The sequence below is a fragment of the Oncorhynchus clarkii genome, chromosome 6 (genome assembly GCF_045791955.1).
Source record: "Oncorhynchus clarkii lewisi isolate Uvic-CL-2024 chromosome 6, UVic_Ocla_1.0, whole genome shotgun sequence".
Lineage (NCBI taxonomy): Eukaryota > Metazoa > Chordata > Actinopteri > Salmoniformes > Salmonidae > Oncorhynchus > Oncorhynchus clarkii.
In genome coordinates, this window is record NC_092152.1 from 63,614,202 (window position 1) to 63,641,258 (window position 27,057).

The following is a 27,057-nucleotide window of genomic DNA, read 5'->3' on the forward strand; positions in this document are numbered from 1 at the left end:
GCAGAGTGGCACCAGAATTATTTAAAAAAAGTAAAAATGTCACCTTTTATTTAACCAGGTAATTAAAAACACATCTTAGCTTTTTGTTGTTAATAAATCCAACGCGAAAACTAGGCCTATAGTTTGCTTAACTACTAGCATTGAAAAAGTCAGTAGTGTAAAAATACTTTAAAGTACTACAGGTATCAGTAATTTACTTTACTATTTATATTTTTGACAACTTTTACTTTTACTTCACTACAGTCCAAAGAAAATAATGTACTTTTTACTCCATACAGTTTCCCTGACACCCAAAAGTACTTGTTACATTTTGAATGGTCCAATTCACGCACTTATCAAGAGAACATCCCTGGTCATCCCTACTACCTGATCTGGGGGATTCACTAAACACAAATGCTTCGTTTGTAAATTATATATGAGTGTTGGAGTGTGCCCCTCGCTATCCGTAAATTTAAAAAACAAGAAAATAGTGCAGTCTGATTTGCTTAATATAAGGAATTTGAAATGAAATATACTTTTACTTTTTATACTTAAATACATTTTAGCAATTACATTAAATTTGATACTTAGGTATATTTAAAACAAAACACCTTTAGACTTTTACTCAAGTAGTATTTTACTGGGTGACTTTCACTTTTACTTGAGTCTATTGAAGTATCTTTACTTTTACTCAAGTATTACAATTGGGTACTTTATCCACCACTGGAAAAAGTGAATCCATTCTTCTCTAGCTAAAAAAAATGGGTGCCAGGGAGCCTAGCAGTTAAGAGCATTGAGCCAGTAACTAAAAGGTTGCTGGTTAGATTCCCCAAGCCAACTAGGTGAAAAATCTGTCAAAGTGCCCTTTGAGCAAGGCACTTAACCCTAATTGCTCCTGTAAATCGCTCTGGATAAGAGTGTCTGCTAAATGACTAAACTGTCAACTGTAAAACTGTAATAAATATCTCTCCCTATTTTCTGAATCACTCTTGTAACAGGGAGGGGCAGCTAGCCTAAACACGCACACATACTGGCAAAGATTTTCAGCTTTCAGGCAGACACTTGAACACGTTTCTGAGTTACAGAGTGAGGGATTTGCATAGGAGCTTTTTTTTTTTTTTATGGGACTAGAAATAAATGCCTGAATCGTAAAATAACATTATTAACCAGTTCCCATGCTTTTAAAATAACGGTTCTGTTATGGAACAATATGGATCACTTTCGTTCTTGGTTTAGTTTCTGTTCCTTGAAAAATGTCATTATTTTTGTTTTCTGTTCTGTTCACTGAACCGGTTCCAACCCCTGATATACAGTATACTGTATATGACAAAATACTTGTCAAAATGTCCTTCAGGCTAAAAATGCTTTCAGGCTTTTCAGTCCTGCATTTCCAAGGTATTACAGAAAAAACACGTGCTAGTTGTTCTTTCCCCCATCAGGGTCAGACAGTTTGTACTCTTCTCATGGTGTCAGGGAGTGTATGACACGTGTATGACTTAGCTCTAGCCATAGTCCTCTTACCAAATACCAATTAATATTGGACATTGACAGTGACACTGTATCATTGAGAAGACACTGTTTAAGTAATGAGAAACCGCAGTGAAGCATTTAACAGCACATGACCTGCCTGCTGAAGTTTAATTACGCCGCTCCCTGCTCTGGACCGTCTCCGTGCCCTCTCCCTGGGGGGCGCCGCAAATAATAGAAAGATGGGAAGCAATCTATCTCTGCCTGTGTGTGTGTGTGTGTGTGTGTGTGTGTGTGTGTGTGTGTGTGTGTGTGTGTGTGTGCGCCAAGATGAATCAACATTTCAGCCTGCCTGGTGTGTCTCCCTGGGTGAGGGAGGAGTGGAGCATCATCTTTCTTTGTTGTTGATTTCCCTCTATTTAAACATTTATTTTGACTTACGCCTGAATTGCATGGATCAACACGAAGCACCACTGCCACTGCAAATGCACCGTTTTTGGAACGGAACTGGTTGCCTCGCATTAAATATTTAAGCCCTGGATCTGCAATTATTTCTCCCAAACGCGTTAGATGCGCTGGGCTTTGCAGGTTTTGACTCCATTATCCGGCAGCTATTCCTAGCATCCAGGACCAGACTGGCTGCTCCAGGGGGAGGCAAGGCCAACCAACCCAAGCCCACCATGCAGCCATAGGGAGTTTGTTACCAAACATGAGTTAGTCATTCATGAAATTAATTGATGTAAGAGGAGCACCAGGGATATGTCACTCTTCTCCCTCTCTCTCTCTCTCTCTCTCTCTCTCTCTCTCTCTCTCAGCCCTATCAAACAGGAAGTGAGAGAGAGTGAGGATTTCCAAGAAACAAACACAAGGGGCAAAGGGGGGTGGACACTCAGTGTTTTCTGTATTGATGACTGTACTGTAGATGTATGTGTGTAAGCTCATTAACGTCCTGTACAGTACATGCTTGTCATCAGTAATACTATGCATTATTAATATACACTCAGTAGTCTGTGTTAACTAACTGTAGGATCAGCTTGCTCTGGGGAGCCTAATATGGGCATTGCGTGTGGCATGTTGTGGATTCGATTGCTGGGCAGAAATACAGCAATCCAGGGGAAGGGGACATATAATGTGACTGCAGTATTCAAGCCAAAGGACGCATGGAGCATAGCCAGGCCCAATCACTGGTCTGTCCTCTGGGCTCACACACACACGCACGCACGCACGCACACACACACACACACACACACACACACACACACACACACACACAAAATAACCCGCCACTGTAGGGCTGCATTCAGACTCTCCTATCTGGACAGCATCTAGAAGACCCCCTCCCTCCCCAGATTGGGTGTGTTATTGTGTTAGTATAGGTCATCCTTGTGTAATTACTGTGTGCCTGGTTGAACTGCAGCTCTCCAGGATAGTGCAGCACAGTTACATCAGTAGAATGACCGTACAGAGGCAGCTTTGATCATACCTCTAACATGGTTCACTTTTCCTTCAAGTGAGATGTGGCGGGGTTGAGGGAGGGGGAAGGGGTGGTGGTTGGGGTGGTGGAGGAGGAAAGAATCAACTGTTCTCTGAGCCGGCTCCTCTTAATCTCTAGGCCCTTAAAGTCCAGGCAGGAAAGAAGAGCTTTCTGGTACCCAGGCTTCTGCTCTGAGCCCTGTCTCTGCCTATGTCCCTATTCATGTCTCAGTCCCTGTCTCTATCTCTGTCCCCTATTCCTGTCTTAGTCCCTGTCTCTTGTCCCTGACCCTGTCCTTGTCTCAGTCCCTGTCTCTGTGGAAAAGCAGACTGAAGAGCTGCCAAATGGCTGCCCTGACTGAGTGAGTCATTGGGGGGGGTTGGCAGTGGAGTCGCAGGTAATCCCCTCGCCCCTTAACCCATTTTAACACTCCTCCTAGAGAAGGTGGGAAGGGAAAAGAGTCAGGGACTGAATTAATCTATTCTGTAAGACTTTATTATAGTCACTGAGCTACACTGAGCTACCTTTGAATTAAGCTAGCAGTTCGCCCATGCAGAATCTAACAGATCTAACAACAGCAGTGTATATAACAGTCAATTACTGCTGTTAGCATTGGAGGAAGAAGGAGACGCGATGAGAAGTGACACGACACCAGCTATGGTGATGGCTAAACCAGACACTCCCGACCCCTCTCCTCATCATAGGCCAGTGTGTATTTCTCTATGCTAATGCTGGGAGGGTGGGAGCGAGCGCGGTGTGTCATGGGGAATCAGGCTGCCCGGTGCAGATGTTTCAAAGGTTAGAGAGTGTCCTCTCAGAGGGCCTGTGGGCTGCCATGGGCGATGGAGATGGGAGCTGACAGGAGAGAACCAGAGTCCAGGTGAGGCTCCCCAGACCAGGCCGGAGGACACTGATACCTCACCATGGGAGACCCAGCTTGTACACACACACACATAAACACCCACACAGACACACACAGACACACACAGAGTCTTCCCAAGACCAACCCCCATAATTTCCCAGTCATTTCCCAAACCCTTCCAATGTGAGCCAGCCAGTTATGTGTGTTGTGTAACCAAGGTCATACTGTACTGTACAACAGCAAATCAAATTAAGAGAGTCAGTGCAACAAAGGAAGATACAAAACATTTATAATAAAGGGGCCAATGTAAATAGTCTGGGTAGCTATTTGATCAACTGTTCAGCAGTCTTATGGCTTGGGGGTAGAAGCTGTTCAGGAGCATTTTGGTCCCAGACTTGGTGCTCTGGTACCGCTTGCCTTGCGGTAGCAGAGAGAACAGTCTATGACTTGGGTGGCTGCAGTCTTTGACAATTTTTAGGTCCTTCCTCTAACACTGCCTGGTATAGAGGTCCCGGATGGCAGGAAGTTTGGTCCCAGTGAGGTACTGTGCCGTACACACTACCCTCTGTAGGACCTTGCGGTTGGATGTCGAGTAGTTTCCATACCAAGCAGTGATGCAGCCAGTTAAGATGCTCTCAATGGTGCAGCTGTAGAACTTTTTGAGGATCTAAGGGCCCAAGCCAAATCTTTTCAGCGTCCTTAGGGGGAAGAGGTGTTGTCATGCCCTCTTCACGGCTGTGTTGGTATGTTTGGACCATGATAGGTCCTTAGTGATGTGGACACCGAGGAACTTGAAGCTCTTGACCTGCACCACTACAGCCCCATTGATGCAGTCCACAATACCACAATAAGCTCCTTTGTCTTGCCCACATTGAGGGAGAGGTTGTTGTCCTGGCGCCACACTGCCAGGTCTCTGACCTCCCCCCTATAGGCTGTCTCATCGTCGTCGGTGATCAGGCCCACCACCGTCGCGTCATCCGCAAACTTAATGACGGTGTTGGAGTCGTGCACAGCATCCTTCCTGTTTCTCACATTTAACAAGGCATCCGATTTTAATTGGAGCAATTACATTTTAATGACAACATTGTCATTAAATGGGTTCATGCTGTACTCCAAGCATTTCACTCAAACTTTGAAATAAATGTTCTTCCTTGAAGTTGCTGAACAAGTGTTCCAGCACGATTACCAAAAGAATCAGCTAAGACAGACGAGAGAAGGAAACACGCCACTACAACATACACGCAGACCTGGGCAAAGTAAGCCTGTTCACTGATTTCATGCAGGATTTTTGTACTTTTGCAACAGACTGTAAAAGTGAGTCAGCATAGAGATTAAACCAGTCATACATCATTTGACTGTTAATGATGACCTACCAAGAGGAGTTTGTGCTTGAGCAGGATAGAACAGAGGTCACAGTGCCTTTAGATGCACCATCGAATAAATGGTAGTTTCATAGCCGACGTAGGCTGCCAGCAAAATCAATTAGTCAATTACAATTAGTGCTTTGGGACTTTCACGGTACAGTATAGCAGCAATGTTTAAACACAGAAAGAACCACGTGAGGATGTTTGCCTTTAAAGTCAATAGCTTATTAGCAATAATACCTATGGATAGGGAGCGACATATTTCCTCAAATATGACCAGGCGTCCATGTATAATGACTCTCATCTTTAGTTCTGACATGGGTCCAACTCAGTGTTCCTCCGTTAGGGTCGCAGGGTTTGTCCCTCCATTTATCCTTGGTTCTCCAGGATTGAGTGTTAATCTCTCATTGTTTAGCGTTGAGCTCTAGCTGCTACTCATTGCTCCATGCTGGGTCTTCTACAGTCAAGAGTTCAGATACCAGTGCTAAGAGTCTGGGCTTTACATCCTCTTCTCTTAAGACAGGCAGATAAGGCCGGAAGAAAGGCTCTGCAGCTCAGTGTCTCATCTCAGCAGTGCTGGTTTCAGCCAGAAAGCCATGAGGCAAAAGGATTTAACACAGCCAGGCAGGGCAGGACACTCCTCTCCAGAGGGGATTACTTGGAGCAGAGCAGGCCTGCAGAAAACGGACCCCCAACACAGGCAGAGCCATGGTTGACCTGGGAGCACGCACACACAAACACACAAATGGGGTTACCCAGCAGCGCAGACACACACAACTCCCCCTCACACACACACACACAGGATGAGCTGCACATGTTGTTTTTCATTAGGGCAGTCATGGTCAGGAACAAGGAGGCTTTGGCTGGCTGGGTATCTGGCTGCACTAGAGAGAAGGCAGAAGCCCTCATCCTCTCTAACCCGCCATGCACTGTACAATACTCAGAGAGGCAGTATGAGAGGGAAAAGGAGAGGGGGAGCGAGAGAGAAAAACAGATTAGTGAGAAGTGAGATTCAAAGTGATATGATGGAAGAGGGATTCCTAGTAAATGTTACATAGGGAGCAGGAGAAAGGCAGTTCATTTTGCACCAACTGAGAATTGAAAAGAAGAGTGGCGTTGGAAAAGGCTTTTTCTGAGAAAGACTAAGTGTTATAGTGGGATTGGGACTGAGAGTTGGAGAGTAGATGAAAGTGAGAGTCAGAGAGTGGCCCACAAGTGGGATGTGTGTGATTGTGACAGAAAAGCACATGGCACGCATACAGTAAATTCACACGCACACACACTCACACACACACAAACAACATACACACACCCGCGGCAGACACACGGCATAGGGGTGCTGTTGGTGTCAGAGCTCCACAGCACGGCTGCCTGCTAAGTGGAACATTATTCTCCTGATCTGGCATGACAGAGGAGGTCTAGCAAACCTCTAAGCTTTCAAAATGGCATTAAGTGCTTCAGCTGTGGATTACAGAAAATTCTAATTTGTAATGCTAAAAAGGAGAGACAAAAAAACAGTTCAGCACAAGGGTAGGCATCCCTGGTCCTGGAGGGCCGCAAGCACTTCATGTTTTTGACCTAGAAGACCAGGTGTGTTGAATTTAGGCAATCACCGAACTGATCGATTAGCTCAGTTGGTCAGGTGTGGTGCCTAGTTGGAACAAAATCCTGCAGTACCTGCAGCCCTCCAGGAACACGGTTGCCTACCCCTGGTTCAGCGGTTCACGTTCACGTTCCCCATCTTCGTCATCATAAACGGTAAGTGGGACAATAGTGATATTTATCTATTTTTCCCAGCAGCGTGCGTAATCCCTTCAGGTCTAGTTCACACATGAGAGAATTCAGTCGGGGTGATACATGTTAAAGGAAACATTAGGTCTTAATAGTTCAGTCAGCCTTCACAGAGATTTCCCTGACGTGTGATACGAAGTGGAGCAACGTTGGCATAGCATCAGCCCTACACGACAACAGGATCTCTACCTTGGCCACAGTGAACACGTCATCATGTCGTCATAGTGTCGACGTTCCTCTCTTCCTGTGTCCTGTGCAGAGATCTGTCTGTTGACGCGGGGTAGAAGAACAGCCAGCGTCAGAGCAGACACCTACTGCCGTCTGTACTCTCTGTCTGTGGACAACTTCAACGAGGTCCTGGAAGAGTACCCCATGATGAGACGGGCCTTCGAGACCGTGGCTCTGGACCGGCTGGACCGCATAGGTAAGAGACTACATAGCACAACATGACTTTCAACTCCATATGTATCACTGTAATTGAGCTGATCGTTACAGCCAACCATCCGCCTCTCCATTGTCAAGTATTGTGAAGTATGAATGTATTCAAAGACGTGTTACACTCCCCAGGTAGCACTCTGTACTAGATTGCCACTGGTTAAAATCCCAGATGGAACAAATGAAACGTGATGTAGTAAATGGATATGGATTGGCTGAGTAAATTACAAAGTGAGTCAGCTGCCAGTCACTGTACTGTACATGGAGGTGTCTGTCTGAGAATCAAACACAGATGTGCCACAGCTGAGGAATCCTCTGGAGGGGAGCTGTTTCCAGCTAAGTGAGCAGCCAGCGAAGAGGAGAGGAGGCCGTGCAGTCAGTGTTTGTGTATGTTAGTGACCTGCTCGGGGCCAGTTGGACCAATAGGCCAAGCAAACAGATATGTCATATTAGCTCAGATGTCTCCATCCCTCCCACGCTGGCCTCCACACATCTGGCACCGTGGGCCCTGGCTGCCAGGGAGGAGGGACGGATGGGCACCGCAGAGAGAAGAGAGGAGACAACTCTCTCTATTCTACAGGATATTGTTTTATCATCTCATGTGATAATCTCTCCAGGCAGGGAGAGTGATGTAAGTTAAAGAGAGGAAAACCCCATGGTGGTGGTGAAGAACTCACTATATATAGCTCACCTAGTTGACCTAGTGAAAAGTAGTGTATTTAGTTTGGTTAGTAATATAGAATTTACATAACAGACAGTGACAGATAGAATGTCCGGTGCTAACAGTACGAGAATGGATCATCTCACATCTGTTGTATTGGCCCTGAAGAACAGGGGAGGTAGGCATTTGGAATGCAGTAGTTATGGTTAAGCACGTAGAAGACTGGTTCTTTTCATTCTAGCCCCATTTCAGTGATGTGTACAGCGTGGGCACTGATATGACACTTCATTCAGTTCTCAGCCAGCCCAGACAAATAAAAGATTCACAATGAACGTCAGCACGCCTCTATCATAACTATCTCTGCATGCTTCATGAAAAATGGCTGCAGGCAGGGGGCTCTTTCTTTGGTGAAAATGGTGTTCACCTTTCGCCAGTCCTCCTGCATAATGAAGTCATTCACACAGTGATGCCCTACTAATTAATGACTGTCTTAGTGGACCCTGTGCAATCGGATCAGAGCTGGGCCTGCTACGGCATCGGGGTCAGGGCTGACCGAGAGACAGCCCCCAGCACTGCTCCCCCTAATCGCCAGCCTCTCATATCTGAAATGGAGAGAGATTGATCTGGGCCTAATTGCATTGACAGTAGTGAGCTGAGCGTGCGGGTACTGTACGATTTCAACCCTTTCAGGATTAGTGGTTGAGAAAAAACAGCTGTGTGAATTAACCCTGTCACTGCTGGCACCATCACCCAAGAGGGATATGGCTCAGAGTTGAGTTCACCTTTTCCCGAAGAAAGGCTATTTGTTACTTAGCTCGTGAGCTATTTCAGGCCATCCCCATCCTGTCTCTGTAATCTGGTGAGTGGCTGACCCCTGACCCCTCCACCACTGGCCATGGAGCTCTGGCCATCCAATGACAGCAGAAGAGCACTGCCCTACACTGTGAAATCACTGACGTTAGTGTGAACACTGACCAGTCCCTCATTCTTTCCATATCAGTCAGCCATGTCCCCGTTCAGAGCCATGTTTCATCTGCATTCACTTTGCCTCTTATCTACGGCTCCACAGTAAGAGCTAGTCAAACAAACACACACACACACAGTCTGCTGGAGCTATCATGCTTCCTCTGTGTTATTCCTCTTGGTAGGCTACGTTCCCTCCCTCCCACCCTCCCTCTCTCTATCTCCCTCCTCCAAATTTCAGCCAGGGTTTCTCTTTTCTAGCTCTGTCCTTGTGCTCGGTGCTGTTAGGGAGAAGTGCTTCAGAATGCAGCGACCGTGTGACATAGGAATCAAAGAGAAGTCTGGGAGTAGGCTGATCACAGCCATTCTGACGCCCTTTAATAGTCAATGTGCAGCCTAGGGGCTAAAACTCAGTAACACTCAGTGGCCTTTGTTGGCAAATGTGTTGCTTGTTCACAGGATCAGGGGTGATTATGATGTAGCTGGTTATTGTGCAGTAGGGCCAGGCAGTGTGTGGCTAACTGTATAGTGGAAAAATCATCTCTAAATCTGATTCAATTCCAGTGTTTAACTAACTAACTGGACGATCTGGCTGATTGTCTGTCTGTCTGTCTGTCTGTCTGTCTGTCTGTCTGTCTGTCTGTCTGTCTGTCTGTCTGTCTGTCTGTCTGTCTTACAGGGAAGAAGAACTCCCTCCTGCAGCACAAGGTGCAGCACGACCTGAGCTCCGGCGTTCTCAACTACCAGGAGAACGAGATCATCCAGCAGATTGTGCAGCATGACAGAGACATGGCCACCTGTGCCCACCTCCTCCAGAACATTCCTCCACCTCAGCCCCCGTCTCCGGGGCACACCCCCGTCATCTGGGCTCCCCTCATCCAGGCACCCCTGCAGGCTGCTGCCGCCACCACCTCTGTGGCCATCGCCTTGACGCACCACCCCCACCTCCCACACCTCCCCGCCGCGCTCTTCCGCCCACCGGTCACGGTCCTGGGCTCCAGGAACCTCCAGGACCCTCCCCCCGGCCGGCTGAAGAAGTTCCACACGTCGGCGCCCACCTCCTTCATGGGACCTGACTCCCCCTCCAGCACCCCATCTAAACTGCACTGCTCTGGGATGGACACAGCCCTGCTGGCCTCCTTCCGGGCCCACCACACGACTCAGGGGTCAGGGGCAGCCAGCTCCAGTCAGCAGGCGTCCAGCAGCAGTGGAACCCAGCCTGGGCCTAGTGGGGCCTCCGCCTTTCCCTTTGGGCCTTTCTCCTCCTCCCCCTCCCACAGCACGGCCCAGCTCCATTCACAGCCCCAGACGCAGCAGCCATTCCGCTGCACCACCCCGCCTCTCGCTGCCCTCTTCCAGCAGGGAGCTGTGGGGGGAGCAGGGATGGGTGGAGCAACAGGGGGAGCTACTGGGGGGGCTACAGATTGGTCTTCAGGAGGCGCTACTGAAGGTGAAGTAGGAGGAGCAATAGGAGGGGCTGATGAGAGGGCCACAGGTGGGACAATAAGAAGGGCCACTGGTTGGGGTAGACGTGGATCTATAGAAGGATATACCACTGGAGGGCATATAGGAGGAGACACTGGGGGGTACTCAGGAGGGGCTAGTGGTGGGCACATTAGAGGAACTAGTGGAGGCCATATAGGAGCTACTGGTGGAGCAATGGGAGGGGCAGCTGTAGGGCATATAGGAGGGGCAATGGGAGGGGCTATAGGTGGAATGACAATTGGAGTTCTGGGTACCTCTAGTTCTGGTTGTAGTATCAGCCCCCAGTCCACTGGTTCATCTGTCAACATTCAGTCCTGTCAACTGCTCCACAGCCAGCTGCCCCTAAATCCTCCACAGGTGGGCTCCCTGCAGCAGTTTGCAGGCGGGGGCAGGACTCCTAGTGCATTCTACCACTCCCCCCCTCCAGCCTCCCCATCATCCTCCTCCACCCAGCAGGCCCCAGAGGGTTCCCCATCTCCCCTGGCCCAGTTCAGCCTGGCAGGCTTACAGTCTGGACTTCAGTCTGGCCTCCAGTCTGGCCTGGTCCCTCAGCTGTCCCTGGAGAGGTCTGCCCTGGCCTCGTTGGCCCAGTACGGCTCAGCTAACGGCTCGCCCTGCTACACCCCCCTGGGGCCTAGCCCCACGGTCCAAAGCCCAGTCACAGGAAGGACTTTCCACTACAGCGACTCCTCCAGTGCCACTGGGTCCCACAGCTCTCTGCTCATGCCCCAGACCTCCCTCCCCAGCCAGCAGCACGCAGCCGGCAGTGAGTCTCTGCTGGGGCTGGGCAGCTTCTCTGAGGATATGAAACTATTGTCCTGTTCTAACCCCTCCCTGCCCCAGGATGTGGCCCAGGCCATGGGATACTCCTCACTCCCACGTTCCTCACCCTCTCGCAGCTCGCCCCCACGCTCCTCACCCCCTCGCAGCTCGCCTCCACGCTCCTCACCCCCACGCTCCTCCATGGAGCCAGGATACTGTCTCTCCTCGCCCTACTCCTCCCCCATCCTAGTGCCCAAACCCTGTAGCTCGGTGTCAGGACACATGGCTCCTCCTGTCCCTGCCCAGATGTCTCCAGGACACCTGCAGCACCAGACTCAGTCCCCCGTGGCCTCCCCGGCCCTGCCGCCACGGAAAGGCTCGGCAGCCCACTCTGAACTAGAACCTGTCCGCTCCAAACTAACCTCCAATTTGTGAGGTTTGATCACACCCTCCCTGGACTAGTACACAAACAATCTTCCTGTATGATGTCATTCTCTTTTAGGCTTCACTGTGTTCTAACCGTTATCATTTCCACCATCTTAATATTACTGTGATTTAAAAGATGACACTTAAACAGGTAACTTCTAGCTCCCTAGACTACTACACTTTCTTTGTTTTTGTTTTGTCCTCCTCCCTTTTTTATTCATACGTGTATACATAGAAATATATTTAAAAGATATGCTAATCAAGGGACAGGAGGGTGTGAACAGAAAATGATATCCATTTAAGAGATGGTCATTTCTTTCTAACTATGCCAAATTCATATGATGGGGTTTGGTTTGATGGTTAGATGGACAACACAATAGTACTTTTTTGCAGGAACCTATGCACTAATACCTGCATGTATAGATGCTTTTTTGTGTGTTTTAAAAGAACAGAATCAACCTTTTCAGTGGAAAATACATGCTTCAATAAGAGCAGACTGACTTATTTTTTCATCCCATACAGGATCACATGTTGTTGATCCTTAAACTATTATCAATTAGATGACTTATTTATCCACTGTATAGACTTTACGAAACCTTCCGAGGTGGAGAGATTTTAGGAAACCAAAAATTATTTGCCTCCCCTTTGGCCTGTGTGTTGTTGTATTGTCGTAATATTGGGGGGTGTTGAGTGGGCTACAGGTCCTCCATCCCTGTAGTGAGACAGACATCAAGTATGATGTGTTAGTGATAGGCTTCCTGCAGTGTCCTCAACCCTGTCCTAACAAATTCACTTTGTCTTCCAAGCTCATCATGCCGCAAATGTTTTGGATGGACAAGGACAAGTTGAGCCTTGCAATCTGTGTGCTAGTGGACAGAGTGTGTGCATTTACAGTGCCTTGCGAAAGTATTCGGCCCCCTTGAACTTTACGACCTTTTGCCACATTTCAGGGTTCAAACATAAAGATATAAAACTGTATTTTTTTGTGAAGAATCAACAACAAGTGGGACACAATCATGAAGTGGAACGACATTTATTGGATATTTCAAACTTTTTTAACAAATCAAAAACTGAAAAATTGGGCGTGCAAAATTATTCAGCCCCTTTACTTTCAGTGCAGCAAGCTCTCTCCAGAAGTTCAGTGAGGATCTCTGAATGATCCAATGTTGACCTAAATGACTAATGATGATAAATACAATCCACCTGTGTGTAATCAAGTCTCCGTATAAATGCACCTGCACTGTGATAGTCTCAGAGGTCCTTTAAATGCGCAGAGAGCATCATGAAGAACAAGGAACACACCAGGCAGGTCCGAGATACTGTTGTGAAGAAGTTTAAAGCCGGATTTGGATACAAAAAGATTTCCCAAGCTTTAAACATCCCAAGGAGCACTGTGCAAGCGATAATATTGAAATGGAAGGAGTATCAGACCACTGCAAATCTACCAAGACCTGGCCGTCCCTCTAAACTTTCAGCTCATACAAGGAGAAGACTGATCAGAGATGCAGCCAAGAGGCCCATGATCACTCTGGATGAACTGCAGAGATCTACAGCTGAGGTGGGAGACTCTGTCCATAGGACAACAATCAGTCGTATATTGAACAAATCTGGCCTTTATGGAAGAGTGGCAAGAAGAAAGCCATTTCTTAAAGATATCCATAAAAAGTGTTGTTTAAAGTTTGCCACAAGCCACCTGGGAGACACACCAAACATGTGGAAGAAGGTGCTCTGGTCAGATGAAACCAAAATTGAACTTTTTGGCAAAAAAAATCTACAATGGAATGGTTCAAAAATAAACATATCCAGGTGTTAGAATGGCCAAGTCAAAGTCCAGACCTGAATCCAATCGAGAATCTGTGGAAAGAACTGAAAACTGCTGTTCACAAATGCTCTCCATCCAACCTCACTGAGCTCGAGCTGTTTTGCAAGGAGGAATGGGAAAAAATGTCAGTCTCTCGATGTGCAAAACTGATAGAGACATACCCCAAGCGACTTACAGCTGTAATCGCAGCAAAAGGTGGCGCTACAAAGTATTAACTTAAGGGGGCTGAATAATTTTGCACGCCCAATTTTTCAGTTTTTGATTTGTTAAAAAAATTTGAAATATCCAATAAATGCCGTTCCACTTCATGATTGTGTCCCACTTGTTGTTGATTCTTCACAAAAAAATACAGTTTTATATCTTTATGTTTGAAGCCTGAAATGTGGCAAAAGGTCGCAAAGTTCAAGGGGGCCGAATACTTTCGCAAGGCAATGTATGTGTGTGTGTGATAGTGACTGAGTGTGTGTTTGAGTGATTTGTCTGTGTGTTTAAGAGAGAAAGAGAGCGAGAGTAGTCTAATGCAGGAGAAGACTAACCAAGGAGGGTTTTGCCTTTTCACAAAACTAGGACTACCATCCCAGCTTGTGTATGGAGTTGTTTACCTCCAGGACCCTTCAATCTCTCAATGCTAGAAAACACTACACTCACTAGTGCTCCCAGAGCCGTCAATCACACATACTTCACAGTCAGATAATGTAGCGAACACACAGAAAATAGACCATTTGGACATAAGCAATTACGTTTGTTATTGTAATGATATCAGATACCTGTGTAAGTGCTGCTTGATAGAAAAGATCTTACCACTCCATATTACTACCCACAGCTGCTAGACGGTCAACGTAGACATTCTCCCACATTGACTGCCAGTGTTGAGTTGAACATGTTGAATGTATGCGCGTTTCATTGATTTTTTATTTAGAATAAATATGGGTCATGCGGTTTTACATCAAGGAGGTACAGACAGAAAGACGGGTCATGACGGAATAAAAATGGTAGTTGTGGACAATTTCACAGACCTGTATGTTGAGGTTAATCCCAGCGGACAAGAATGGTTGAAATGACGTCATTCCAGCCAGATAGCATGACTTCATTTCAACCAACCAGCTGTATGCCTGGCTGTGTGTTCTGTATAGATAGGTAGCAGTAATCACCTCTGCTTCTCTCCACAGCCCATCCCTCTCCTGCTCTCCTGCCCATCATAAGGAGCAGCATGTTACCCTGGGTTCAGACAGCTGGGTCCATCTCTATCTCAGTCACACCACTCAGCCACAACACTCTTTTTTAACAACACAGCCCGACCTCTGACCCATGTAGGCCAGCATGGGCTAGTTGACAGAAGTGCACAGTGACCACACTCTAGTCCCTCATTACTACCTCCCTCAGCAGGCCTGTATCAAGGGCTAACCACACACACACACACACACACACACACACACACACACACACACACACACACACACACACATACATGGACATGCACACACTCATGCACATGCATACACACACACAAGCCTTGGCAGTCTCCCAGTGCAAATTGCAGTGTTTAATTGAATTAATTTGAACAGAACAGTAAGATTTCTATTAATTAAAAGGGCTTTTAAAATTAGTTCTGTTCTCCTATTGGAGTGAATGCAGATCTAAAGTATCGGTTTTAAATCGTCTCTCTTTCTCTCCCTCCCTCTGTTTGTTGTTGTTGTTTTACACCTGGTCTTCTTCTGCAGCGAGGCGCTATCTATCTAGAAATATCTGAAATATTTATTCACTGTCTGTGTCTGTCTGGCATGTTGCACATGACTCCCTGACAGGCCGGATTGACGGTGGGAAACCCACAGACATCACCTCAGCCAGACAGACAGGGAGGGATTTATTCTCTCAGATATAACACTCAGCAGCGTGATTGGCTGGACACAGGGAGGGAACAGGGAAGTGATCAGCTCCAGCAGAGGAATATTAATGTCTGTAGTGTGTACAGTGCAATCGTTAAAGACTGTGACTGCTGGAGCTGTTAAAACACAAAGCCAATAGACTGCCGTGGCTGTTTCACATCTGAACAAAAAAACAACAAGAACCTCAACCGGTTTGTTTATTTTCCACAATATGACCTTATTAAGTCCAAGAGTTGGGAAATGTGACTACTTTGGATCGGGGTTGAGGGAGCTAGTGGTTGAGACAGAGGAGTAAATGTGAGGAGACACTGATAGATTGGAGGAATGACGTGGTTGGACAGACGGTCAGGGCGCTGACAGGTAGACAGCCAGCCCATGGGGTGCGCAGCCTGACGAGCTGCTTGTTTTCTGGGGGACGTTGAAGGCATGTCACCCCTGCCTTATGATTGTTCCTGAGCGCTCGTGTAGGTTTGTGGGAGGGAGGAGGATATTGATTTGTGGGTATTTGAGGCAGCTTTTGGGTGTTGCTGAGGTAACGGTGTGTGTGCCTGTGCGTTTGTACATGTGTGTCTGTAGGAGAGATCACAACCCAGCGTTCTCAACCCAGTGCCAGGGTCGATGTCTGGGAGTGGTCGGTGTCTGAAGATGGGTTGGAAGGGGAGGCACAGGTCATGGCTTAAAGAGAGATAGGCATAAGACAGTGATCGATTAGCTGGGTCTGGACCTGACCTGGAAGACCTGGGCCATTATCACAGATAAGGACGTGCATAGTGTGTCAATCATTCCAGTCTGCCGCTGTCATTCAGGGAGCTGTCAGTGTCCCATCTGAATGTACATGACTCTGTCTCTCACCTAGGCCACACCTCCCTAACACTGAACTGTCTGGTCTTCCTTTGATGCTATTTGTTCTTCAAGTGGATTTGGTTATCTTTGGCCATGTCTACACCTAACAATTACATGCAACTTCTGCTATCAGGATAGGAAGATCACGTTGAAAAGACGGGTCTAGATGCACAAAAGTCCCATTGTGTCTCGATTGTGTTCAGATCTGCCTGACCACTTCAGGAGGTGGTCAGGGATGTATTGTGTGCAGATTTCTCCTCAGTCTGGACACAATCAGGCTACCGAAAGTGCATACAGTGGGCGACGTCATCAGCACTCTGCCCACAAGTCTCCAGAAAACGTGTGTTTTGGGTGCGAGAGGCACCTTTTCATAATAATGTTGGAGGAAATACATACCTAGCATGGGAGGAACGTATTTACTGGCTTCATAAATGCTAGCCAGCTAGCTAAAATAAAATAAAAACACAATGTTTTCTTTGGCTAGAGTTATGCTAACCCGTTTGCAATCGCTTTAGCTTTGCTAGCTAGCTTGCTGGTTAGTTACAGAGGTTAGTTGGCTAGCTACAGTAGTTGGCTACTGCCATCAAGTTGTTTTGTTAATATCAGATTTAGCCTGTTCCAACATTTGCAGAATGTATACTGCATTTGAATATAGGGAATGTGGACACGGTAGACATTTAAATGTAGGTGTAGAGGTATGAGGTGTTCAAAATTGATCAGAACTCCATGATCAGAATACAAAAGCTGCATGAACTGTCAAGTCTAGACATGGCCTTTGATTAATTGCTGCTGATAAATTTGTAGCTTTCTATAGATCGTCTTTAAGGATGTCTGTGGGGAACAGAGGCAAACAGAGGCATACCAACGTTATGTCCTTGGAGATTTCAGAGCTCATCCATAAAGACCATCTATGGTAGACTATAAATAGACTTAATTCTACAAAACAGTGAACCGTGTTTGAATTCTACATATCAGAGACTGACTCAATATACAGTAGAGCTATTTCCATTCCATTTCCCTTTTACCATTCATCCAACATGGGAAGGTTGGTGTGTTGTGGAATGCCAGAGAAAGCATATGAAGGACATATCAAGGACAGTGGGAGCGTGGCAACTAAAGACTACTCAATCCAAATACAAACAGCCCCTCCATTCTGAATTCATTTCAGGATAGGCAGACATAACCCTTGGATGTTGTCTTTCTGTAATTCAGTAAAAACAGACCAAACAAGTTTACTGTAGAATGGCAGGGTGGAAGTTTGTTCTCTTTCCTTCTGCCTGCAGATGTATGTCATTGTGTTCACCTCTGTCCAGATCACTCCAGGGCCTTAGTGTGTTAGCATGCTCTGGTCCTATAGCACTAGCCAGGGCTGGAGAGCTGGAGGAAGTGGAGGGAATGGGATTCTGTGCTGCTGTTGTAGTGCTTCATCCCGGACTCTTGTCTGTATAGGAGTCTTGGAGAATCTTCTCCTGGCATACCCAGCAGCATTTCCAATTCAGGGCGGTCTCTGTAACACAACACATTTTGATTCCATTTGGACCACTCCCAATTTCCGAACCTAATCTTTGCCTCCCCACTTCCCATTGTGCTGTATTACTGGGCCGTGAATGTGGGTGGGGGAATTCAGTGATGCACACTAAAAGGAAATCAGCTGCAGTGATTGAGGATTAGAGGTAACAGCAGCAGAATTGAACCTGCTATTTCGGAGGCTGGGGGGGAGGAGAGAAACCGTTGTGTTTACTAGACGCCTTCATAACTCATTTAGAACCACAGATTCATTCTTAACCTTCAACAAACAAACCATCCCAGCCTATGTAGGCATCTGAGGCAGGGACACATGTAGCAACATATTTCAAATAGAGAAATCGAATGTGGTTAAAACTAGTGTTTATGGCAGGGCCTGATGCAACTGACCTCTTTTCCACTCTACTTCGGTCAGATAGAATAACATGAAAATGATGTGAGTTTAATCCCTAAGTATGCTGTTGGGAGCAGTGTTAAGGGTGCAACCCGGATATGGCCCAGTTTAGTGAGAGTGTAGCAAATATGAGTGCGTCAAATCAAGGATGGGTGGTACGCATGAGTGTGCAATTCAGAACCGCAACACAGAGGCGTCATGGGTGTTAGTCAAACAAGGCTGCTTTGGAGCAAGACCCTCCAGTTCTCCTCACTGGCTTAGGGGGGAAAGGGCATACAGTACATGGAGTGGAGGTGAACCAACCTGCTTCTCTCTCTTACTGTAGCTTTCGTTTTGCTGAACTATGTATATCTCACATACTCTGATGATGCTTAGGATCATATGTCAATGTATATTTACGTATACAGATTTATATATTTCCATAGGACCTATTTATATTTCTGTATTTATTTTAGATTCTTAAGTGACGTCATCATCACCATGATAAAGATAAGCAATGTTCACCAAACTGTGTGTATGTACAGATTCATATCATCATTATGGTTTTTAAACGAAACACATTGTTTGCATTGTATAATCTCTTTGACTTTGGTAATGTGCAGGAGTGGGACATGACGCGCTACGGTACATCACTTTCTATCAGATGGCTTTGTTCTGTTTTGTAACCGCAGTGACAGTCCCACAGCTCTCACACAGACACATCTCTGCGGGGGACAGTATTTTTGACTGCGTTGCTATTGATCAATGGATATCAATATATATTTGCTGTGTTTAAAATGGGAACCATGGGATATAGCAATAAGGGAGATGTACAGGTATGTTGTGACTGGCTGTGTTTACCAGGCACTGTGTTATCAGCACGACCAGCGCTGTCCAGTAACAATGTGGATGATGAGGGGGGGGGGGGGGGGGGGGCAAAGCATAAATGGGGTTGTTGATAAGCACACATACTGGATAATATTAAAAAGGTATCGAATAAAATATAAGGAACAACTGCTTTGAGTGTTTTCTCCATTCATTGTCTTATTCAGTGTTTGCTGTAGAATGTGCCACACACATGCCCAAACCAATACATTCACTAGTACATGTAGCCACAGTTCAGTACACACTCCTGCCTTTCACATGTTCTCAGCACCTCTCTCTCTCACTTTTTTCCCCCTCTCTCTTTTACTTTCTCTCTCTCTTACGCACATGCACACAGGCAGGCAGTGAGAAGAAGTGAGGCTCCTCAGAATGCTATGCTGCATGGCAGATCGTAAAAGGGGGACTGTCTAACTCTGCCCCTGTGAGCACTCAGCCATCTGTTTCATTAGAATTCCCCCTTGAGGTAACCTTCCCTGGGAGGAGGGGAGAGGAGAGAGAGGGACTCATTGAAAGTGAAGGCCTTTTGTTTTAGATGGTCTCTTTTAATTATACAGAATTCTCCTCTCGTGATATACGCCTGCTGTGAGGAGTGTGCAGAGATTGGCATACTCATGCCTACTAACCCCATGTTCAGAAATGAGACAAAACTCTGCATAGCAAGCAAGCCAGCAAGTGAGTAGCACTTCTCCGATGTGAGACTCTCATATCCTCCGACTGTGGATATATGTGTGCCTCCACAGTGACTTCCATCGCACTGCCCGTCATCTCGATTTCTCCTGCCATGGTGGGATGGACAGCTAGTGCTAATGCCTTTTTGTGAAGCATCTAGGATAATCTGTTCTGGGCCTCCTTGGTTCAAACTCAACAGTAATTAATCCCACTCATTGCCCTGTGAGGCCGAGGCTGGGGTAGAGCGGCTGTGTGTGTGTCTGTTTCTCTCAAGTCTTCCCTCCTTTCCAGATGACCATTTAGACTCTCTCTCTCTCTCTCTCTCTCTCTATGCCGGAGCATTCTGTGGTCATGGAGGGGGCGGTAAGCAGGCCTTGACTTTTACATAAATTAAAATGTTTTCATAGTGGTATTTCAGGGGACATGGGGATTAGAGTGGATTTCAACAAACCAGAGGGATGAAATTTAAGTATGCTAAAAGTCTAAGAGCTATGCTACAGTTCTGCTCTGGATCAAAAGGAATAACCTATCATTATAGAAATTCACATGAGCACAACAAAGATGCATCATTATATGGTTAAGATTCATCATTATACGGTTCCCCTTGTAAAAGGAGAAGACTGGCTTTGGGTCGACTACTCATTCCGTTTCTGCAGATCTTCTCACACTCGTTCTGAAGCATGCTGGCCTGCCCCGTTGTTTTTTGGCAGTCCCAGACATGGAACACTCAGTAACACACAGAAACTACAGCACATCCGTATTAGTGTTTTTTTACCCCTATAAAATCCTACCGTCAAAGCCTTTTGACATCTGCCAGCATGTTCGCAAATATTGTCAAAAGGCCAACTTAGCAAGGCTCCAGCCTTTGATGCGCACGGCTGAAAGTTTTTCATTTTTTTTGTGTCGATGTGTTTATTTTGTGGGGTAGCTCCTTAGGGTATTAGGGTTCAGGGAAGTGTATGTATGATAAACCTTGAGATTAAGATGGCCACAGGCCATCCAACCTGATCCCCAGTTTCACACAAAAATGGTAATTTCTCCCTATAAAACTTGTCAATGGTCATGGATGGATACATGCCTGCCCTATTTAGAATTAGGAGAAAGAGACAAGTGACATAACTGGACTATCTGTGAGTTGGTCCACTTTAGGGAAAAGGTCTTTACTGTTATGACGTGTGCCGCTCTGGGAATTGTGTGACATTTCGCATGAGCGTTAGCTCAACATAAGAGTAAGTCATAAGCTTTATTGTAGGTTAGGGTGTATTTTACTGTTGTACAGGTCATGGGTCAGTATTAGAATCATTGGAGATAGTATCTCTTTGAATGTGCTTGTGCTCAATTCATCCGAGGTCCCAGCAGCTACTGTATAGCACTGTCTCATGGACCATTTCAGAAATGATGTTCTGTCTTGAGCTGCAATCCCCTGAGAGATGACAACACGAGGACAAACTGCTCAAATCATTACCCTCGCGTCTGCTAACAGTCCTCACTGTCTGTTTATGAGAGCCTGCCTGCCTCACTCAGCCAGCACACAATACTACTGTAGCTATCTAGCTCACTAATGCTAACCCCACAGAATACATGTTTTGTGGGGGTGGGGTTACATGTACATTATCTATTTCAAATTATACGTTTATAAAACATGTACCCATAGGCTGCCTCTCAAAAGAAGAAAACACATTAAGAAATACATACAGAGTTTAAGTGATAAGAAATTCAGTATAATAGGTAACAGCTAATTCTGATATATTATGCTAAGCTCACATATTCATGCCTTTCAACCCATGTTCACTACTAAACCTTACACCCTACTAATCTACACGGTGACCTGTCTGTTAATGCTCGCCTTACATAGCCCGTCTGCCTTTTTTCTAGGAATGCTTCTATATAAACTCATCCCTGGTACTGTAATGCTATAACCCTAGTTCTGACTGCCTGTCTGTTTTATATAACTCATATTGGCTACAGTTCATTTGTTTGACTATTTTCTTGGGCTCTGGATAATTTCCGTACAATTCAGTCAACTTCTAAAATTGGCGACTTTGGAGTAAAAAATGAAATAGACAAAATTGGTTTGAGAAACATTTTCTTATTTAATTTCACTTCGATAACAACAATCCTTTGTGGCTGGTGATCCCAGTGCTCTCCTCCTCCTCCTCCCATCTTCCTGAGCTAAGACCTGGACATGGTGAGGAAGGAGTTCCCATCTCAATAGCCTTTCTTCTCCCCCATGGCTCTGCTCTGGAAAGATTCCTCTCTTCTGACCCTCCTCTCTCACTCTGTTTGTAGCGGAAGGTAAATGCTACTCAACAGAAGTCTCCACTGTCCCCTGCTCCCAGTTCCCTGCTTATCATATTAGCCCAAGCTCTTGAGCTTCTCTGTAACAGGGTCTTCCTTGAACTGAGCGGGAGAAAATAGACCTGGGTGGCTAGATGGCCATACCATAAATCACTAGACTCAAATCATTTGAAGAAAGCGTAAATGGCCTTGTCTTGTACACCAATATCACCTACTGTAGCAGAGCTTCTGGAACACCTGTAAAGGAGGCAGGCTTGTGTCCCTGAAATGGTGCCTTTACCCTTCCGTTATTTCAACTAGTCAGGGGGAGAAAACGGCCTCTTTCTCTATCTCAACATCTGAGCCCCAGAAGAAGCAGTTTAGAGCATCTGAGGAGAGGATTACCAATCGCTTCTGATACTACACAGAGCCCACAATTTCCATCTGTCTCTCTTTCACCGCTTATCAGTGAGAAGTGGGGGGACTGAAAACAGCGCACATTCATCACAATCACCACAGACACACATTTAAGGGCATCAGACGTTCTAAGAGAAATTGAAAGTGACAGACATGCGCAAGTGTCATCACACAAGTGGGGTGAAGAGAGCTTTGAATAATCCCATTGTGTGTTCTTATACAGTCACCTCAAATTAGTGTCAGCCTTGATAAAAAAAAATTATGTTCGGTTTTATAAGTTAATCTCTTCATAAGAAACTGTATTGTGGACTTCCATGGCTTCAATGCGCCGAATACCACAGGTATTCACCTTACAGTGAAATGCTTATTTACAAGGTCTTTCCCTTGTAAAATGATGAGAAAAAAAAGATGAACAAAAAAAAGCTATATACAAGGACTACCAATACCACATCAATGTGCAGGGATACGTGGTAATTGAGGTAGATATGTACATGTAGGCAGGGGTAACGGGACTAATCATCGTCTAGATATTAATAAGAGTGAAAGTAGCAGCAGTGTACAGTATATGTGTATGTATACTGTACATGTGTGATCATTTGTGTGTGTATGTGGCACCAATATGTGTGTATGTGTGAGTACCTGTGCCACTGGGGTATACAAATCAGGTAACACACATGTAAAATCCATTTGTCATCCATCCCCATGGGAAAAGGCAAAGAATTCACAAACGAAAAGAGACAATGCTTTTTGACCTTAGTATTTTATTAGGGTCAAAACAACAACAACTATAGATATAATAAAACTGCTATTTTAGCAGTTTGTGTACAAAACAATATCTAAAAACTAAATATACCACTTACTACTATTAAGGCAATAATTAAAGGTCAAAGGTCAAAATCCAGTTTTTCATGAACTCAGATGATATTTGATGGAAACCAGATCAAAGTATGATGACAAATGTATGATAAATGACTGTTGCTTCTACGTTGATAAAGTTTGAACATAAAGTTACTGGTCCCCTCCCCCATGCCAAACACTTGGATGAATTATTAAGGGCACAAGGTGACATCACGTTACCTCATTTTAATACACCAATGGTAACATGATATTCTCTTACCTAATTTAAATAAGTACCGCCTTGTAACCAACATCGGAGAAGGTGTGTTTGAAGAGGGGTGTAGTTTATATAGCTCGCTAGCTACTCTACTGGTGCCAACATTTTACTGTAGGGTGTCAGCAAATGTAATTAAAAGTTTACCCTTTTAATCTATGGAAAAGATACTTATAGGTTTCCCCTTTCATCTGTGTCTGGTGTTCGCTAGTTACTGGCTAGCTAGGTCTTCACAATGCAGTCTTCACAATGTAGTTGTCAACTCAACACATCCATCAGTGCTGCTGTGAACCACATCACAAGAGACATGCCAAACGGGAGATCTATAAAAAATATACTGTCTTCCATTGATGCAATTTCAACGTTGTTAGAGTTGCTTTGTATATCACCAAATTTGCTTGAGATGAGTTTACTGCAACACTGCATCCAAGTTGCTTGATATAGGCATTTCAAAGAGCTGTCATTCAAGGTGACCTCATGAATATAAGTTCCTGCCCACTCAGCCTGTCTTTATTTTAAAAATGTTTCACATTTTTCTCCTCAATTGGTAGTTACAGTCTTGTCTCATCGCTGCAACTTCGTACAGACTCAAGAGAGGCAAAGGTCAAGAGCCATTCGTCCTCCGAAACACAACCCTGCCAAGCCGTACTGCTTCTTGACACACTGCTCACTTAACCCAGAAGCACCAATGTGTCGGAGGAACAGGAGGCACTAGAGCACGATGGGACAAGGACATCCCGGCTGGACAAACCTTCCCCTAACCTGAACTAATTGTGAACTGTCTCATGGGTCTCCCAGTCGCGGTCTGGCTGCGACACAGCCTGGGATCGAACCCAGGTCTGTAGTGACACCTCAAGCACTGCGATGCCGTGCCTTAGACCACTGCTCCACTCAGGAGGCCAGCCTGTTTTTAAAAACTTTTCAAGGCTTATAAGTCATTTTAAAACCACTGGAACAGAGGTAAACTTGCTTGGTAGAGGATGCATGTGTATCTTGTGAGGAAGATAGTTCTGTAGGCAAAGAAAAGTCCAAGTGCCACAGCTGGAGAATTACAGAACTTGGTCGCATCTTGGGGTCACCAAGTCTCTTAATCTGCTATTAGAGGCCACCTCCATGCCAATATGCTCTTTAGAGGGGTTGCTAGAAAAAAAGCCTTTATTGAGAGTAACCAACAAATGTAAACACCTGGAACTTGCTAAATGTTATTGGCACTTGGATTGGAACCAGGTGCTATGGTGATATGAGACGAAAATAGAGTTCTTAGCGGTGGGTATGGTGTCAAAAGATGGATGCATGTGCAGAAATGAACCTCAAACCTACTGTAAAATATGGCGGATATTTGACGTTATGGGGCTGTTTTGCTTCCACTGGTCTGAGGGCACTTGTTAAGGTCAACGGCATCATGAACTCTACTAAGTAATAGGACATTTTTAGCCAAAGACCTGGTTGCCTCTGTCAGAAGGCTGAAACTTGGCCATAAGTGAGTCTTCCAGCAAGACAATGACCCCAAGCACACATAAAAATGGTTAGTTAAATTGACCACAAAATCAATATTTTGCAAGGGCCATCTCAGCCTCCGGACCCCGTTGAAAACTGAAAAACTGTGATTTGAATTGAAGAGGGCCATCCATAAGCGCAGACCGAAGGACATGAAGGATCTGGAAAGATTCTGTATGGAGAAAAGATTCATCCCAGTGTGTTCTCCAATCTCATTAAACATTACAGAAAAAGGCTAAGTGCAGTTAACCTCGCAAGGGGAGGGTGCACAAAGTATAGAAAGAATTTTGATACCCTATCTTTTTGAGAAAACAATATTACTTGTAAAACAAAATATATTTATCTTCGGAATTATATGACAATAAAAGAAGGTATAACAAATTTTAACAAATTGGAGCATACAATACAATAATAATAATAATATTGCCATATATTCAATTTGTCTTTAGGCAATTTGTTAATACTAATACACCCTCCCCTCGCGAGGATACCTGCACTTAGCCTTTTTCTGTCATGTTTAATGACACTGGGATGGATACAGCTCAGTATTTGTCTGCTTTATTTCATGCAGTCTTTTTTGCTCATCTTTATCAAGGGTGTCAATCATTTTGGAGGTGATGTATGTGAACGCATGTATGTAAACGCCTTTCTGTGTGTGATCCTCTTCCGCCTCACATGCTGTGACAGAGTGGGGGGAATTGTATGATATGCAATGTTGTCTCTTTTTCTCTCATGAGACTTGCTATAGAGTATATGTGCAATAGAGAATACGTTATTATGAGCACACTTATATTACATAATGGATCAGGTTCCATCTCCCATCAATATTTTTGAATATCAATCTCATGATAAATGCATTTGGATAATGTAGCAGGAAAAGGATTGCGTTCATCTTCATTTATAATTTAGTGTTATTTTCTCATCCATTGTTGGCCTTAATTAAGAAATATAGAAATCTAATTTCATGTGGGCCAAGCTAGGGAAGGATAGCAGGAAGAGCTAGCCGGGTAATCAAATAATTATCGTCAGTGTGCATCTAGAGGGGCTTAATTACATGTGCAGGGCTATCCGCTCATTGTGCAGAACAATTAAGGTTGTTTGAAGTGCCATCAATGACTCCCATAATTAGTTTGGCAGAAGTACCACACTCCACTGAGCAAAGCAGAGCAGAGCAGCAGTTTCTCTTGGAAAGGAGAGGGAGGGGAACCATTTTGTTGACAGCCAGAGCCAGCGTCATGGATGTCACTGTAGTCTAGTTTAAAGATGACAAAGGTTAAGACAACAGGATCCTAATATCCCATAACTCTTTGCAACGATGGGACCAGCTATGCTAGTTAGCAACAGTGCTTGTCCCAGATTTATGATGATGTTGTCTTAACCTGTATATTTCTGACCTAGACTGTAATGCACCTCTTGACCCTGTTGCTCAAATTAATAACCCAGCCAGCCATCAGGATAGACAAAAAAAATATGCTATTTATGTTGTGAAATCAAATTCCATAGAGAATTTGATGGATATTAAAAAAACAGAAAGCAAACCTAAAGGCCTCATTAACTTAATTCACATGGGTCAGAGACCAATTTATTCTGCTCCATTCATCCTATAAACAAACAAACATCATCCATCCATCCGAGAGGAGGTGAACCGACCGACCGTGACATTGATGTCGGAAATCTTTCCCCATTTTGATGTGCTCTGAAATGTGTAGCCATGATGTACTTCGTTAACCCAGTCCCACAACATGAACAGACACAGACACCAGAGTGGACGTGATGCGGTGCATGTGAATATATGTAGCCAGAAGGAAAGTTTCTGTTCAACGTCATCTCATGTTATATGCCATGTTATATTATGTCAGAGAGCCTAGAAGGGCTCAAATCAAATTACCTTGAATTGTCTGAGATATTGTTAGGAGTGACTGAAGCCCCAGAAACACTTACGTACCTAGAGATGGAGGAGAGAAGAGAGGTGAAGGAGGTGAAGGACGGAGCCTGGTGTTCCGAGGTGGTCACAGAAGATACAAAAGATGTCTTTACTGACAATGGCATACATTCTCCCCCAATAGTGACTGGCGATATTCATA

At 45.2% G+C, this 27,057-nt stretch overlaps 1 protein-coding gene across 1 annotated transcript in view; it reads left to right on the forward strand.

The window, feature by feature from the left end:
* The window catches only part of LOC139412173 (potassium/sodium hyperpolarization-activated cyclic nucleotide-gated channel 2-like), an 86,720-nt gene extending 75,042 nt beyond the window's left edge, over positions 1–11,678 (forward strand). Inside the window, exons 7-8 of the mRNA XM_071158990.1 lie at positions 7,197–7,361; positions 9,676–11,678. Coding sequence (XP_071015091.1) covers positions 7,197–7,361; positions 9,676–11,678 — 2,168 coding nt within the window. The remainder of the gene's footprint in view (positions 1–7,196; positions 7,362–9,675) is intronic.
* The last annotated feature ends 15,379 nt before the right edge of the window (positions 11,679–27,057 follow it).